The 15240-nt window shown below is 50.3% G+C and overlaps 2 protein-coding genes across 2 annotated transcripts; one reads left to right on the forward strand and one right to left on the reverse strand.

Moving 5' to 3' along the window:
• Positions 1-8: 8 nt before the first annotated feature.
• Positions 9-5304, forward strand: NAGA (alpha-N-acetylgalactosaminidase). The gene is made up of 8 exons (XM_037389823.1): positions 9-230; positions 744-918; positions 1040-1217; positions 1470-1564; positions 2166-2327; positions 2807-3004; positions 3220-3363; positions 3634-5304. The coding sequence occupies exons 1-8, from the start codon at positions 67-69 to the stop codon at positions 3814-3816; spliced, it is 1299 nt and encodes a 432-aa protein (XP_037245720.1). The 5' UTR covers positions 9-66; the 3' UTR covers positions 3817-5304.
• Positions 5305-5895: 591 nt separating this feature from the next.
• Positions 5896-15240, reverse strand: WBP2NL (WBP2 N-terminal like). Its single transcript, XM_037389822.1, has 8 exons — positions 15155-15240; positions 12636-12744; positions 11957-12092; positions 10316-10408; positions 9292-9510; positions 8764-8892; positions 8327-8403; positions 5896-7447 (listed from the first exon to the last, which is right to left on the reverse strand). Exons 1-8 carry the CDS (start codon positions 15211-15213, stop codon positions 7400-7402), a joined length of 870 nt encoding a protein of 289 aa, XP_037245719.1. The 5' UTR covers positions 15214-15240; the 3' UTR covers positions 5896-7399.

Consider the following 15240-nt stretch of genomic DNA (forward strand, 5'->3'; position numbering starts at 1 on the left):
GGCGCCATCATGTGACGGGGCCGGGCCGGGGGGAGGTGCGCTGTGCTCTGTGTCCCGGCGGCGGCCATGGGGGTGCCGGTGCTGAGCGGGCTGGCCCTGGCCCTGGCCCTGCCGCTGGCCTCCGTGGCCCTGGAGAACGGGCTGGCGCTGACGCCCCCCATGGGCTGGCTGGCCTGGGAGAGGTTCCGCTGCAACGTGGACTGCCGGACAGACCCGCGCCACTGCATCAGGTCAGCGGGGAGGGGGGGACAGTCTCCCGGGCTCCCTGTGGCGTGTCCCCTCGCAGCGACGAGGGCTCGTCCCGTGTGTCCCCTGCCCGAGAGAACCTGCTGGGAAACGGCGGGCTGCTGCCCGGGACTGCCCCGGGGGGTGGGCAGGGCGGTGGGTCGGACGTGGGCCCGGGGCGGCGCTGGCCCGTCGGCGCCCCTGGGCGGGCCCTGCCGCGGCACGGTGGCGGGGGCGAGGGGGGTGGGAAGGGGGGGTCGGGGCCGGGGCTGCAGAGCCCCCGGGGCCGAGGGATGCGCCTGGGCTCTGTGGGGTGTCGGGGAGGTGCTTCCCCTCGGTGAGGCAAATGGAACGCGGATGGGGGTTATGCGGGAGCTCTGGGGACCTTCCTGTGGTGACCGACCCCTCCAGAGCCCCCGGTTGGCCCCAGAGTCCCAGCGGCTCCCTCAGCTGGTGGGGCGCGGAGGTCTCGGGGTCGCAGCCTGCCACATGCCCGTCCCCCCTCCCCCGACCTGCAGTGAGATGCTCTTCTTCGAGATGGCAGACCGCCTGGCGGAGGACGGCTGGAGGGAGCTGGGCTACAAGTACATCAACATTGACGACTGCTGGTCCGCCAAGCAGCGCGACGCGGCGGGACGGCTGGTTGCAGACCCTGAGAGGTTCCCCAGGGGGATTAAGGCTCTGGCTGACTATGTGAGTGCCTGCTGGGGATGGTGGGGATCTCTGTGTCCCCACACCATCGTGTGTTTATGGATGGAGACACCTAGGATCCACCTCGTCCCCTCTTCGCAGCTCTCCTCTCCTCTCCTCACAGGTCCATGCCCGGGGGCTGAAGCTGGGCATTTACGGTGACCTGGGCACCCTCACCTGCGGGGGCTACCCAGGCACCACACTGGACCGTGTGGAGCAGGATGCCCAGACCTTTGCGGAGTGGGGTGTGGACATGCTGAAGCTGGATGGGTGCTACTCGTCAGGAGAGGAGCAGGCAGAGGGTAAGGGCTCCCTGGCTGGCTGGCATTTCTCCCCTCTCTGCTTTGGTCAGGGCAGCTGGCTGTCCGCAGAAGCACTTGGCTAGCCAGTTCTTCCCTCGCATCTCCTGTTGCAGCTCTTGAGCAAAGAGGGTGGAGTTTGGATGCCCTAGGGCTGGTGTAAGGCAGGAGGCCATGCTGGCCGGGGGTTCCCCTGGCTGGGCGGGATGGGATGCAGGCTGCTCCCTTCACCAGCTGTTATCTTCTCTCCCTAAGGCTACCCAGAAATGGCAAGGGCCTTGAACGCCACAGGCCGTCCCATCGTCTACTCCTGCAGCTGGCCAGCATATCAGGGGGGGCTCCCCCCCAAGGTGAGGGTTGTCCCATCCAGTGGCTGTTTCCCTTGTCTCCTGTGCCCTTGGGGGCTTTGGTTGAAGCTGCAGGATCCAGGTGCTACACCCTGCTTATTGCTCTGCCCCTGGTAGGATTGGGCTGCAGGTCCCCAGAGGGCATGTGGTCTTCCTGCCAGGCATCTGGGGACACTTGGGGTTCCCCACATGGCTAGGTGACGGGAGTTTGGGGGGAAGAGGCCCTGGGGCATGCCTGCTCCACACCACTCAGCTGGTGTGGGGTTGATCCTGACGTTCTGTTCTTCTCAGATGGATCCTTCTAGTAATGTCTCTTGAGAATTGATTGCATTTATTTCTCTTCCACATTTTGTCAGTCCTGAGCTGCCCTCATTCTTGCAGCTGATAATCTCCCCATGGCCTCTGTGGTTGTTTTGTTAGACATCCTATCATACTAGGATATGACTGTCCTCCTTCATTATATGACATTGCCCTTCTCCTAATCCCTCTGCCTTGTGCACACTTTCTGGATGCTTCAGCTCTCAGCAAGTCTGGATGCCTCTTCTCCCCTACCTTGCAGCCCCACTCCTTTCTCCTTCCTGCCTGACCCTGTGCTCCTCTCCAGGTGAACTACACCATTCTAGCAGAGGTCTGCAACCTGTGGCGTAACTATGATGACATCCAGGACTCCTGGGACAGTGTACTTTCCATCTTGGACTGGTTCTCTGCAAACCAGGATGTGCTGCAGCCAGCAGCTGGCCCTGGTCACTGGAATGACCCAGACATGGTGAGGCTTGGTGGTGGGTGCACTGACCCTGGATGGGAATGGAGGATCTCCAGGGATCCCCTTCTAGGGGCAGGGCAAAGGAAGGGCACCAGGAGCAGGAGGCCTGTTGCTGCAAAGAGGCGAAGCTTGTGCTGCCCTTGCCTAAGCTGTGGGAAAAGCCTGTAGCTGAAATGAACCCTTCACCACTCGTACTGTGTACCCTGTTGTCCTGGTGTCCTCGTCCTCCCTGCACAGGCTGAGGGGGGATAGTGGTTATTATAAGGATGTTAGTGAACGCATTTGAACGTGTGCTGATGGCTCAGCACTTAGCAGGGGTGGGATCTCCTGACGGTGGTAGGCTGCTCCAGGGGAAGCAAAAGTGCCTGTGAGGTTTCCCATGGGTGCTCCCTCCCAGCAGGCTGCAGCATCACCAGGGGTGACAAGCAGACAAGTTTTAAATCTTTTCTGCCTCTCCTGTCTTCTCACCCTCTCTCCTCCAGCTCATCATTGGAAACTTTGGCCTTAGCTATGAGCAGTCACGCTCCCAAATGGCATTGTGGACAGTGATGGCAGCTCCGCTCCTCATGTCCACAGATCTCCGCACCATCTCCCTGAGCGCCAAGGAGATCCTGCAGAACCGCCTCATGATCCAGATCAACCAAGACCCCCTGGGAATCCAGGGGCGCAGGATTGTCAAGGTTAGGGGGAAGGTGGACACATTTGGGAGAGCAGACAGGAGCAGCATGGGGTGTCACAATAGGGAGGGAGAGGGAGGTGAAGCAGAGGAACATGAGCAGGAGAGCTGTGGGAGCTGTGGACCTGCTGGCACAGCAGCCCCGCAGGGCAAGATCAGAAGGTATGGACCAGTGCTGGTCCCAGCAGCTTTGTCTCACACTCCCACCCCCACCCCTAGGAGAAATCCCACATTGAGGTGTTCCTGCGCCCGCTGTCCAAGGGTGCCAGTGCCCTCGTCTTCTTCAGCCGGAGGACAGATATGCCCTTCCCCTACACCACCAGCCTGGCCAAGCTCCACTTCCCTGAAGATGCTGTGTATGAGGTGAGCCCCACTGGTGTGCTACATAGCAGGGCAGCCCCATGGCACTTGGATCCTCCTTTTTCCAGCTCCCTCCTTTGATCCCTGTGCATTTTTGGGGGGGGAAGGACTCCTCCTCCCTGCCTCCAGGATGAAGGGGCAGCCCATCCATTGGGTCACGCTCCTGTTGCCTGCTGCTGTGCCCTGTCCTGCCATGCCATGGCAGTGACCACAGCTGGACCTCAGAATGAAAGGTCTGTAGAAATCCTGGTAGCCACCATCTCTCTCTTTCAGGTACAAGATGTGTTCAGCGGGAAAATCATCAGTGGCTTAAAGACGGGAGACAACTTCTCGGTCATTATTGACCCCTCAGGGGTAGTGATGTGGTATCTCTATCCCACGGCACTCCCGGGGCAGCCCTGGCATGTTGTCAGACAGCAAGCCCCCGGCGAGGGCTTCCCCCCGGTCCTCCTGTGACGAGGCTCAGTGGATGGGGGGGTGCAGGTCAGTGCCAGGGTGAACTGCGAGACCCTGGGGCACATGGCTCTTTGCTGCACAAGTGCCTTTCGCTGACATGCCCAGCAGTGCTGCAGGAGGGACCATGTCCCTGGTAACCAGCCTGATCATGTCTGCTCCGTCTCTGTAAAGCAGGAATTCTTGTTACCCACCTCCTAAGAGTGTGTAGAGCATAATTCCTCTGTGATTTCCTGTGGAAGACACCATACAAGCAGAGTCCAGCATGGAGCCTGTCAGCTCTGACACCCGAGAACTTCACTGCTTTGAGCTGGGTACCACTGACTGCTGCAGGGGCTCTTTAAGCTATACCTGTAGAAAGGCTCTGCGTGCTTTAATATCTTCCAGGGTAGTAACACCCCCCACCCCACCCCGCAATGTGTGATGGCGTTGGCTGCAAGCATCAGACCTGGTCATCTTCTTTCCTTCACTACAATTAGCTTGGCTTAGCATAAGGGGCTGTCAATAGGGCTGCACCCTCCCCCTGTACCCTCCCTGGGACCAAAAGCTCTTGGAGGCATGATGGTCCTGCGCAGAGGCTTTGCTTGCAGGCCTGATCCTGCTGCCAGCATCCTGGAGGCCAGCACTACAGCAGCCTAGCATCCACACTAGCATTGTGTTAAAGCCACTCTGGTATCAGTTTACAAGAGCAAAAACCTCCACTGGTCATGCTCAACCCCAGCAGTCTTGCTGTGGCAGAGCGTCAAAACCTGCAGAACCATAGCACATTGTGCACGAATGGTGTTGGGAAGATGCAGATACTCAGGTGAGGTAATTTTCTGAGTTGGGAGCTGGTCACATGTACCTCTGAGCTGCAAGTTGGATCCTGGTCTTACTCTAGCAGGGAATTCCAGCTAAAAGGGGGCTCGGGCCCTCCTCCAGCAGGCTGAGCACTCAGGGTTTCTCAGGGAAAGGCTCCTCCTTCTCCCAAGGGCAGCTACACACACAGGTCCACCCTGAGGAGGAGCCTGCACTACTAAACTGGAAGTGAGTGGTGGGACAGACTCTAAAGCCCTCAACCGCTTCACCTTTGTACAGCGCACACCCTATGGAGGAGTTTCAGGTGAGGTATGGCCTACCCCAGCTATCCTGGAAAGGGGTGCAGCACGCATGAAGACTGCCTCTTAAGACTGCCCAGGGAGAGAGCTGGACACAACGTTATGTCCCAGACTGGAGAAACAAATTTTAGATTAGACAAGAAAGTTTCCCCTTTCTATTCAGATGCTGGAGGGTTCCTGACCATCCGTTCACTCTAGTTCCTGCATGACCAAATGGCTGATTCTGGCCACTTCCAGAAACATTCTCAAATTGCAGCAGCAAGATACTGAATATGATGCTTGCAGTGCTAACAAAGGATGAGTGCACTTCATGTCTGTATACAGGAACTGGCTTTGTTCCTGGGAAATGACTGAGACAAACTAATTGAAATAAAGGGGAAGCAGTCACAGTCTCTCTGTTTCATGTTTATTATATGTCGCTAGCTCTAGCTGCTTGGTTAATGTATGACTACAAGGTCACTACCTCAAAACAGGAACAACTGTGCTAAGAAACAGAACTGGTTTCCTGTCAGACTGGACTGATGAGTAGGACACTGCTTTCCAGCAGTTACATCATGTTCAGCAGGGCAACAGCTTTTCCTTGGCACAAGGGGAAAGAGATTTTGGAGTCCACAGTTAAGTGCCATTTTCCTTTACCATGTATGTATTTTTCCCTCACTGGAAAAAAGGGGCTAGTGAGGAGCTCCTCTTGAAAACAGGCCTTCCCCCTGGCAGTGAATGTACGCAGGAGGTGCTACAAATACAGCCCCTGCTAAATGCAGTGTTGTGCATGCCCTGAGGACATGAATGTGTGCCAGTTCTGGGTATCTGGGTGAGAGCAGAGGCAAGGGGATGAGTCTCACCTCTTCCCCCCAGTTACTTGATTCCAAATCCAGATTAGTCATGTACCAGGAAGAGAGGACTGGTCCACAGCCAACCCAAGAGAACACCAGCAGTGGCAAGAATGAAGGTCAACACAACAGACACACAACAGTGAACAGGCAGCTAAAGGTATCAACACTCCTGTATTAAAGTGCAATTCAAAAAGTTACAAACATTCATGGTTGATTTTCTCTTTAAATACAGAGTTACTAGAGTATCTCTAACTCAGACTTAAAAGGTGTTTCTAGATAAGGAAATTTACTACCCCCCCATGCAGGGCTGCTTTAGGAATTCACACCTGCAGCTTGTGCAAGCCTGACTTACAAAGCAATCCTGGCACAAAGGGAAGTAAAAAGGAAGACAGTCCTTCCCCTTCACTGTGAAGGTAGAAAGGCTGTAGGAAGAAGTACGATCACCCCATAAGTAAAGGATCACAAACATCTCCACCAGACTGGAGAGCCTCTCTCAGAGCAGGCTTAATGATACTTTGTCCTAAGGAAGAAGGAAAGGCTGTGACTGAGCAGCCAGAGTCTGCAAGAGAGCAGAGCATTAATAACATCCGCATCAGACAGTGGTTCCCAGCTGAGAGAGGACACTGCACCCCTGAGCAACCCAGCGCTGGTATTACAGCACAGACCTGCACACACTGCTCAGATGTGGACACATGCGCCCCGGCTGCACCAGCTGAAGGAAGAGACAAAGGCCAGTTTTGCCCTGTGGAGCTAGCACACAGCGCATGCTTGCTCAGCACAGCCAGCCAGGGCTGCAGGACCTGTCTCCTGACAAAGCTAGTGCCAGGTCATCTTCGTAACGTAACATATTTTGCTCCAAGGCAAGCAGCTGCAGCACTTGACTCCATTATGCCTGAACAGCTGCCTGACGCTGGATCATTGCACAGAAATAGGACCTGCTTCTAGGAAAGGAAGACTGATTCGCACACCACACCAGCTCACTGTCCTGCAGCACACCTTTGTTTGCTTTTCTATTCATTGCCTACAAAGGCAGGCTGATTTGGGCCCATTCCCTTCCCTCTTGCATAGCCAAACTCTTCAGTGTTTCTGAAGATATATTTCATCACCCCATGACTGTTAGTCCAGGACATGAAACACACACTTCCAACACGATACAGGATTTCCAGAATCCCATCTCACGCTGAACTGTGCCAGAATTTCAGGAAATATCACACCTTTCTGGGGCACCCAAGGGTCTGTGCAAGGAACCTCATGGCTCTCTGTACCTTTCCTCTTGGATGGCAATTTAGAAGTCAAAAGTTTGGTATTCCAAGTAGTTTTGCTCGAAGATCCCAGAGCCTTCGTATTTTAGTCCTAGATTAGTCATGTGGTATACTGATGGCTTAATAAGAAGTCTATCTCTCCTCAAGCCAATGGCAGAGCAAAAGGTTAGTGCTTTGACCCCATGAGATAAAGCAAGTAAGCAGGAAAGTGCTGTTGTTCTGCCTTGTATTGCCACTGACTTAATGTTCAGGGAGGGCAGGTGCTCAGCTGCCCACCACTACATATACTGTATATATACAAAAAGACCTAGAGATATGCTAACCCAAGGGGTAGTAACAGCCAAATTGTCTTCAGGGAGAGAGAGTGTGGGAGGCTGGTTGCAATTTCTTTCTGTTAGTTGTTCTTCTTATCCTCAGGAGGTGTATAAGGAGGTGGCTGATCCTGGAAGGAGATATGGTAGAATCAACAACCCAGCTTGTTTTGACAAGCTCTTCCCAGGCGTTCCCAGGCTTGGCTTACAAGAACTGACTGCTCTTTAGTGAGCTACAGACAGAGCCAGGTGCTGTGTTTTAAAGCTGTTATTTCATCACACCATTCCTCTCTAGTATTAGTTATACTCCAGGATATATATGCTGCCTCCTATAACTCTTCTAGTGAAGGTCCTTTCAAAACCAGGTAGCAAACAGTCTACTACAAACAGACCATTTAATCTGTTTTAATCATCGTTTTCCCTTCACTTCCAGGACTTTGTCTCTGTTGATGTTCATAGCTCTGACCCAGCAGACAGCAAGCCTCTGGCTTGAGGGCCAGCTTTGCTGCTCCATCGGTCTCCATGTCCCACCACAAAACCATGAGGCTGTCATGTACCAGATGTGGGCTACAGCCTACCTACCAGCTACCACTGACTAAACAGCAAGAGACATCCCCATCTCCACGCAGCTCAGAAAAAAAAAATGAAAGAAACCCACACGCTCTCATCCTTAAGCAACCTGCTGTTCTTTACCTCTCACCACTTTCAGGCCCAACAGAAACAGAGCACTCTGCATGTTCTCAGTGCCCACGCAAAATTGTCATGCCTTTAAGAGTAAAGACAAGTACCAAATGGCTGTTACTGGATGAATCTTAAGGCTCTCCTTTCCTGATGGAAGATTTAACAAGCCTTCTTCATGGAACCAACATCCATGCCATTCCCAGGAAAATGCATACTTTGTCTGCATGTTCAATATGAAGGCATGCTGGACTTGGCTAGGAAAGTAAACCAGTCTCTGCTAGTGGCAGAAGAGGGAGCAGGCACACACAAACCACAAGCGCAGTACTCACCATGGGCATGTACACATTGTGTGGGTTGGCAGGGTTGTAATATGCACTGGAAGCCGCTTCCATGGCCTTACTGTCCCCTAAAAAGGAAAGAAAAGAAGCCATCTTACATGCCTTAGGCAGTGGCCCAAGCCCCAGAGCCTTCTCCCCAGCCACAGCTCTTTCGAGGAGGCAACAAAGGTCCAAAGAGTCAACAGCAACTGTAGCAAGCTGGGTTAGAATTCAGAGTTCAGGAAGGCTGCAAGCTGGCTAGAGCTGACCACAAGCTGTACAGTGCAGAGCTGAGCAGTTTCCCCCATGCTCTGTTATCTCAAGACAACTTTGAGCTCCTGCAGCAACAGGTTCCCCAACCCACGCTGTGCCCACAGCACCACCCACAGCCCAAGTCCGCAAGCCCTCTTTTGCACCCAGACCCTGGCAGCCCCCCCAGTCCCATTTACCTGGCACCCCTGGGCCCATCCAGGCTGGGGGAGCTGAGGGGGCCAAGGGCCCTGTAGGAGATGGCCCAGAGTAGGGGGGAGGAGGTGGAACATACACAGGGTTCAAGTTCGGAAGTGGTGGGTAAATACCTGAAAAAGATGACACTGGATCAATGCTTTGGACTGTGGCAAAGGGGTGAAGAGAGCTCACAGGGCCAGCAGCACATTAGCTCTGGACAAGAGGAGCGGTGAGGGAAGCTCTACAGGCTTGGCAGGGATGCAGGCAGTAGGGATTTGACATTTTGGTAATGCCTGTCATGCCAACAAGCAACAATTGTCTCCCAAACAGCAGCACAACCACATTTCCACCTCCCATCCAGCTGCAACTACAGAGATACATGGGTGAGATGAAAAGTACACAAGAGGTTTTTGCAAGGACAAGGGTCCTTGATGGAGACAAAACCACAGTAACCCTCGCCATACCACTGTGGTTTCTTTACAACTAACACTTAACACACCCTGCCAGTCATCATTACACAATTTCCAGACCTGGAGTCTGGGCATATGGGTATCCCATGGGCTGTGGAGCAGGTCCGTAGGCATTCATCATAGGTGGTGTATAAGGATATGGTCCATTTGGTGGTGGAGGAGCAGCATATCCCCCTGGCGCAGGTGAATAACCCCCAGGAGCAGGCGGGGTGGGTGCATACCCTCCGGGAACAGGTGTATAGCCATAGCCAGGGTTCTGGAGAGGAACGCCACTGGAAGCTAAGGAGCACATGTGTAGTAAGCCAGACATCCTTTTGTAACAACCAAATACATAGAATAAAAGAAAAATAGTCCTGTTCATGCAGCACCATTTCCCTTCATCTAAATCCACTATACAGTCCAGGCATAGTACTGCACTTGAAAAGCAGTAGTCTCCTTGCTGCAAGTTCACAGGGTGTTGAAGGAAACCAGCTGCAAAAATACTAGATACTAGGTACCGTTCCCATCACAGAGCTCCTGCTGCTGGAAAAAAAGACCATTCTAAAGCAAGTATCAGTAGGATGGTTTTTCCTTCTTTTTAAACCTCCTTATGAGAAAAAAGTGTGTATTTTGAAATCCGTGTTTCTTTAAAAAGAAAACTTTCTTATCAGAAAAAAAAAATCCCCCATTTATAAGTTTTAAATAGATGTTATTTTTTAAAATTTATTTTTTCCCCCTCTGCAAATGTGCACATTAACTTCCCCAATCTTACTTCACTATTACAGAACTGAGCTGAGGATATGTAAGTGAATCAGTTTTTCACCGTCACATATTTCAACTTAAATCCAGGAGGAATAAGGTTCTGTAGAAAAAGGTGGTCCACCTCAGAAACACAAACCCCAGAATACTCTAGCTGCACAAATCACCAAGATGAAATAACGAAAAGGGACTGGAAGGGAAAACAAAAGTTCCGCTGGAAAGGGAAAAAAATACATTACTGTGGAAGAGTGCATAGAGTACCCTTCTTCCCACCAAGTTCAAGAATACTATTCTCTAACTAGCTCAGCCAACCACAGGGGAACTGCAGGCTCTGAGGATCCCTTACCATTAGAGGCAGCTTTGAACATCAGCTGTCCAAACTCTATGGCTCCTCCACTGTTGAAAGTCAGTTTAAATGTCCCCTGCCCTTCCCAGCCACCTAGGAAAGAGAAAATTAGAATTGAAACAGACTAACCTCCTCAGTAGCTGTCAAGATAGCAAAACAGTTAATATTCCTATTAATTTTCTTCTTCTTTATTTCCTAACTATTTTGCATCCTACTACCAGTGGCAAGACTGATAGTGTTGCTATCAGATGTCCTCCAAAATAATACCTCAAGAAGATCAGGAATTAATTTCTTTACCCTTTAAAAGACAATCCCCACTACAGTCATGCAGAAGCAGCCTAGTCTAGATACTAGGTTGTTTTGTTCTTTCCTGAAAGGTTTACTAGAACCTAACAATGAACACAGCGTAAAGAAAGAACACTTAATTCACTGAGGATTTTAACTGAAAGCCCTCAGATGAAGTTTTATTGCTGAACTCCATGGACTGCAGATCAGGATCTGCAACTCAAGCTAGGATTTAAATCAAATGCAACATTTTTAATCTCTTTGACACAGAGAAGTTCAAACAGATTATAAATGCTTACATATAATAGCAATTTTTCAGAAAATAATCAAGTAGGAGATGATAGTGCAAGCTAAGTAAGAATGCTTTGTTTTGTAGGGGCTTTTTTGGTGTGGGGCTTTTTTTTTTTTTTGCAGGGTGTGTCTTGGTTTTTCTGGTGGCTTTAGAAAAAAGATGCAATTTAAAGAAAAGATTTCATAAAACAAGATTTGTCTTCCTTGTCTAACAATGAAGTTATTAAAAGTAGAGATAGTCTCTCGGGGACTAAGTAGAAATAAAGTATAGAACTATAACTGACCAATCCACTATGGATAAAGTCATCCTCTTGGAGATTCACCTCTTTAAAACCACTGTCTTAGTATGATTTCAGCCTGAGAAAGTGGGCTGATCCATAATCCCCAGATGACTGAGTCACTTTAAAACATTGTTACAAACAAAAAACAAAAGCCTCAATTCTCCAGATGCCATCAAAATACACATAAACTAATTTCAGGGCTGAAGAGGGAAGAAATTTGAATCAGAAGCTTTGTTTTTAATCCCCATTTATCTTTTGCAGTTCCCTATGTTTGATCATGACCTGTGACTGCAAGTCATACACAGTTTCACCATCAAATTGGGAACAAAGCTAAATTAACAATATAGAGCAGCATCCTACATGTATACAAACATATCCAAGCTGGTAAGTGGCTACTGATCTCCAGAAAACAAAAGTGATTGCTAATTCTATCAATATCCATGACTGGTGGCTTGGTTGCTTACCCACCCTTTCAGGTCAAAGACAGGAGAAAACAAGCCCACGTGGAAACCAAGTAAACATGACACACAGCAAGACAGAAGTTAAGGGATGAAAACAAGTCATCCTATGAAAGTCCATTACTAGCTCTGGGGGCAGAAAGTAACACAGAAGCAGTGCCTTAAAGTTCAGAAGACACAAATTATCTTAGTGTGGACATGCTAGCTATACTGCCACAGCTATTCTGTCCGTCTTTCCTGGGCACACAAGCCATCTATCTAATATTCAGTAGAAAAGGACCTGTGACACTTCAGAAGAGTTCCAACTACAAAGCACGGGCACATACCTCCTGCCTCAGCCTGAATCTGTCCTTTGATGTAATTGGCAGAGAAAACCGGCTGCTCAATTGAGCATCCTTTCACCAAATAAAATGGCATCATGAAAGACAGCATAGGATCCTTGCCCTTCGACACAAATATCATCTGCAAGACAGGAGGGAATGCCTCTGAATTACTTGAATTAGATATAAAGGGGTGGTTATGGTGTTCTAGTTGCAGCAGAATCCAAAAAGAGGGTAACTCATCTCCTACTATCAGTATGCATTGTGTTATTTCACAGCTTTACTACTGTGGGACCCTGTACAGATTTGATGGCACATGGCTCATTCGCTTAAAGCACGTATGTTGCAAAATAATATACAGCATAAACCACACATGTACATTTACAGAGTTTTATTGTTCTGCTTTTTAAGGATGACCTATGACAGTTTTCAAAGAAAGTAATATTGCCTGACACATTATATGAAATATACTCTGTAGACAGTGATTTCCAGGACTGCATGTGCCTTTGAAGGGATTTGGGATTGTGACACAGGCACAAACTATCCTATTTCCACCTTCCTTTCTCCTACCTAGTACTCTCAGTGGTTCCTTCCATAACAGAAATCTCTTCTATCACCAGTTAGATTTCTGGTCTAAAGCCTACATCCCTTGAGAAAGAAGCAGCCCTGCTGGCATCAGACTTACCCGGTAAGGGGTGAGATAGAGCATCCCTTTCTTGGTGCCTTTGAAGGCTTCAGGCTTGCCCGTCACATCACTGAAGGAGAGCTCCACATCTTTACACTGTTTGAGAACACTACAGGAGGAAATCAAACGAATTGGAGAGACACTCAACAACAGCTGTGACACACACTTCCATCAGACGGGGAGGGGGATACCACACCAGAAACCCTGAATATTATCCCAAAAGACTCAGATCTGTTGTGGGCCCTGCCATTTTTCCTTTGAACAGAAAGAGAGGATTTATGCAGAGTGGAAGAACTCACCCTCCCACCTGTGACAACCCCTGCTCCTCCTCCACAAAGGGAAGCTTTAAATGACAGTTCCTCTTTCTGTTTCCAAAACCATCAGGCTGAGGAATTCCTCTCTCCACATGAGAAGAGCCTCAGCCCAAAGCACAGAAAGGCTTGAAGTGTCTGAAAACACTGCCTTGAAGCCAAGGTATCACGTCAGAGCAAGCCTCCCTCCCCAAGTCCATGCTCAAATCCAGGACCGGCCACCACACCCACTGTGCAAACTGGGGAAGCTGCTTCATTAATAGCCTCACTGTTGAACCTGCTTCACATGATTTAAGTAAATATTTGTACTAAAGAGAACCACTCTAAGGAACAAAATGAGGAGCTGGTAATGTCAGCAGTAAGGTTATTATTACTGGATATTTATGGGAACATTAGCAAAGTCTGCTAATTACACAAAGTCAGATGTGAACTGTGAACACTGCAGGGTCAGAGGTATGGAGGTGCCTGAAAAATTAAATATATTTTCAGGAAAAATGAGTCAACTTAGGAATGCATGTCACTGAACCTACAGGGCAGACCCTAAACATACCACCTAGTAAGAAAATTTGTAGAATAAACAGAAGAGCCTTGGGGATGACAAGACTGCAGCACATTACAGTGGCAAAAGAATCTGAAGTGCTTCATGGTTCAAGAGCATGAAGAAAGAAAACGTAAAACCCTAACCCAACATAAGCCTGAACAGGCCGGATTCTAAAGTAATCCTTATGTATTCTGATCACCATACTGCAGAAGTCAGAACGAGTCAGGAAATTGCAAAATTATCAGGGGAAGGGAGGAATCAACAGGGCCACCATATGGGAAAACAACCAAAAGCCCTGTAGTTTCAGGCTGTGTGCTCTTTACGGAAGTGAAAAACATAACAGTATAGATGTGTCTGAAAAATACAGCTATCCAAGGAGGAACACATTAAAAATTCTAGCTTTGATGAGGAAAAAACCATCCTGACCAAGAAATTTTACTGGGACATTACTTCATAGCTGAGCTAGATGCAGACTCTCACACTGGCTGGGAAGGACAGATTGACAAGGCAGCAGAGCTCTTCCCATTTCTGAGATGGAAAGGGGAAACATTTCTTTTAAGCTAAATAAAACCAGCTCCTTGACAGCTTGGATCTTACCAAACACTTCTTCACCATGTCCTGTAGCATCATTTCACATCAGTTTGCTTCATTGGGAAGAATGTCTATGTAATTACTGTCATGTTTACGCCTTTGCAACTACCCACATAAGCAAATGACATGCAGCCACCACCACTGGGTGTAATTAGGCTGCTGAACTGGTTTGCACCTGCATGCCCATCGAGTGCTGTCACGGGAGGGCTGTGTACCCCATGGAGCTGTGCTGCACCCACCTGTGACTAAGCAGCACCTCGAAGAATGGCTTGAGGTCAAGGATAAAGAGATCTCCTTTCAACCAGCAAAAGCTTTATGTGTCAAAAGACTTCCCTGACTGATGTATTAGCAGTCAGTAACAAATTCAACATTTTTTTGAGTGGATTCTTCCTACTGCTTACCAGCCTCAAATCAACTCGATGATCTGGTTTCTAGGATTCTCTAGCCAAGGCCAGGGTGTCAGAAGCACCTGAACACAATCAATCCGAAGCCCAAGCCCGTCAAGCTGGTCTGTCAGTCCCCACTCAGGGTGAGGGCAGGCATCAGGCCGCGGGCTGGGCCTCAAGGAGAAAGACGCTCTGCTCCAGCCTCACCTCTGACAGGTTCTCCTTACTTTGAATTCAAGCGATTAACACTCCCTGCAGTGGTCTCTGCATCTCTGACATCGCTAACAAACTGCATGACGTAAAAAAAAAAAGCCAATTCCTTGTCTTCTACAGGCAACGGCAGTTCCTGCTTCACCCAAGCCCGCCCGCTGGGGCAGCGCTATGGGCCGCCGAGCTTCAACGGCGAAGACGGGGCAGCTCCGCCGACTCTAGGCAGGCCTGGCCCCGTCGCCCGCCCGCCTGCCTGCCTGCCTGCCTGCCCCCGCCGCCTGCCCCAGCCCGCTCCCCCACTGCCAGGGAGGACTTTAATCCCTCAGCCCCCAGGCCAGGCCAGGCCAGGCCGTGCCAGGCCGGGCTGCCTCCGTCTGCCTCCCAACGCGGGGCCCCATCGTCCCCCGGCCCAGCTACAGGGGCCGGGGCTGAGGAAGAGAGCGGCAGCCCGCCTGCTGCCCCGTGACCGTCCCCCGGTACCTCTCGGCGTTGGGGATGACGACACCACCCTCCTGCGAGTGGTTCCTGTTCAGCGCCATCTTGTCCCCGCTGGCCCCGCCCCTGAC

Source organism: Falco rusticolus, chromosome 5 (assembly GCF_015220075.1).
Source record: "Falco rusticolus isolate bFalRus1 chromosome 5, bFalRus1.pri, whole genome shotgun sequence".
NCBI classification, from domain to species: Eukaryota; Metazoa; Chordata; class Aves; order Falconiformes; family Falconidae; genus Falco; species Falco rusticolus.

Bases quoted from the DNA above. Each gene is read 5' to 3' on its own strand.
- NAGA (XM_037389823.1), top strand. From the start codon at position 67: ATGGGGGTGCCGGTGCTGAGCGGGCTGGCCCTGGCCCTGGCCCTGCCG. The intron at 231-743 runs GTCAGCGGGGAG...CCCGACCTGCAG, and splicing joins GACCCGCGCCACTGCATCAG to TGAGATGCTCTTCTTCGAGA. The intron at 1,218-1,469 runs GTAAGGGCTCCC...TCTCTCCCTAAG, and splicing joins AGGAGAGGAGCAGGCAGAGG to GCTACCCAGAAATGGCAAGG.
- WBP2NL (XM_037389822.1), bottom strand. From the start codon at position 15,213: ATGGCGCTGAACAGGAACCACTCGCAGGAGGGTGGTGTCGTCATCCCC. The intron at 9,511-10,315 runs GTAAGGGATCCT...TGTGCTCCTTAG, and splicing joins GTTCAAAGCTGCCTCTAATG to CTTCCAGTGGCGTTCCTCTC. The intron at 7,448-8,326 runs GTGAGTACTGCG...ATCTCCTTCCAG, and splicing joins ACAATGTGTACATGCCCATG to GATCAGCCACCTCCTTATAC.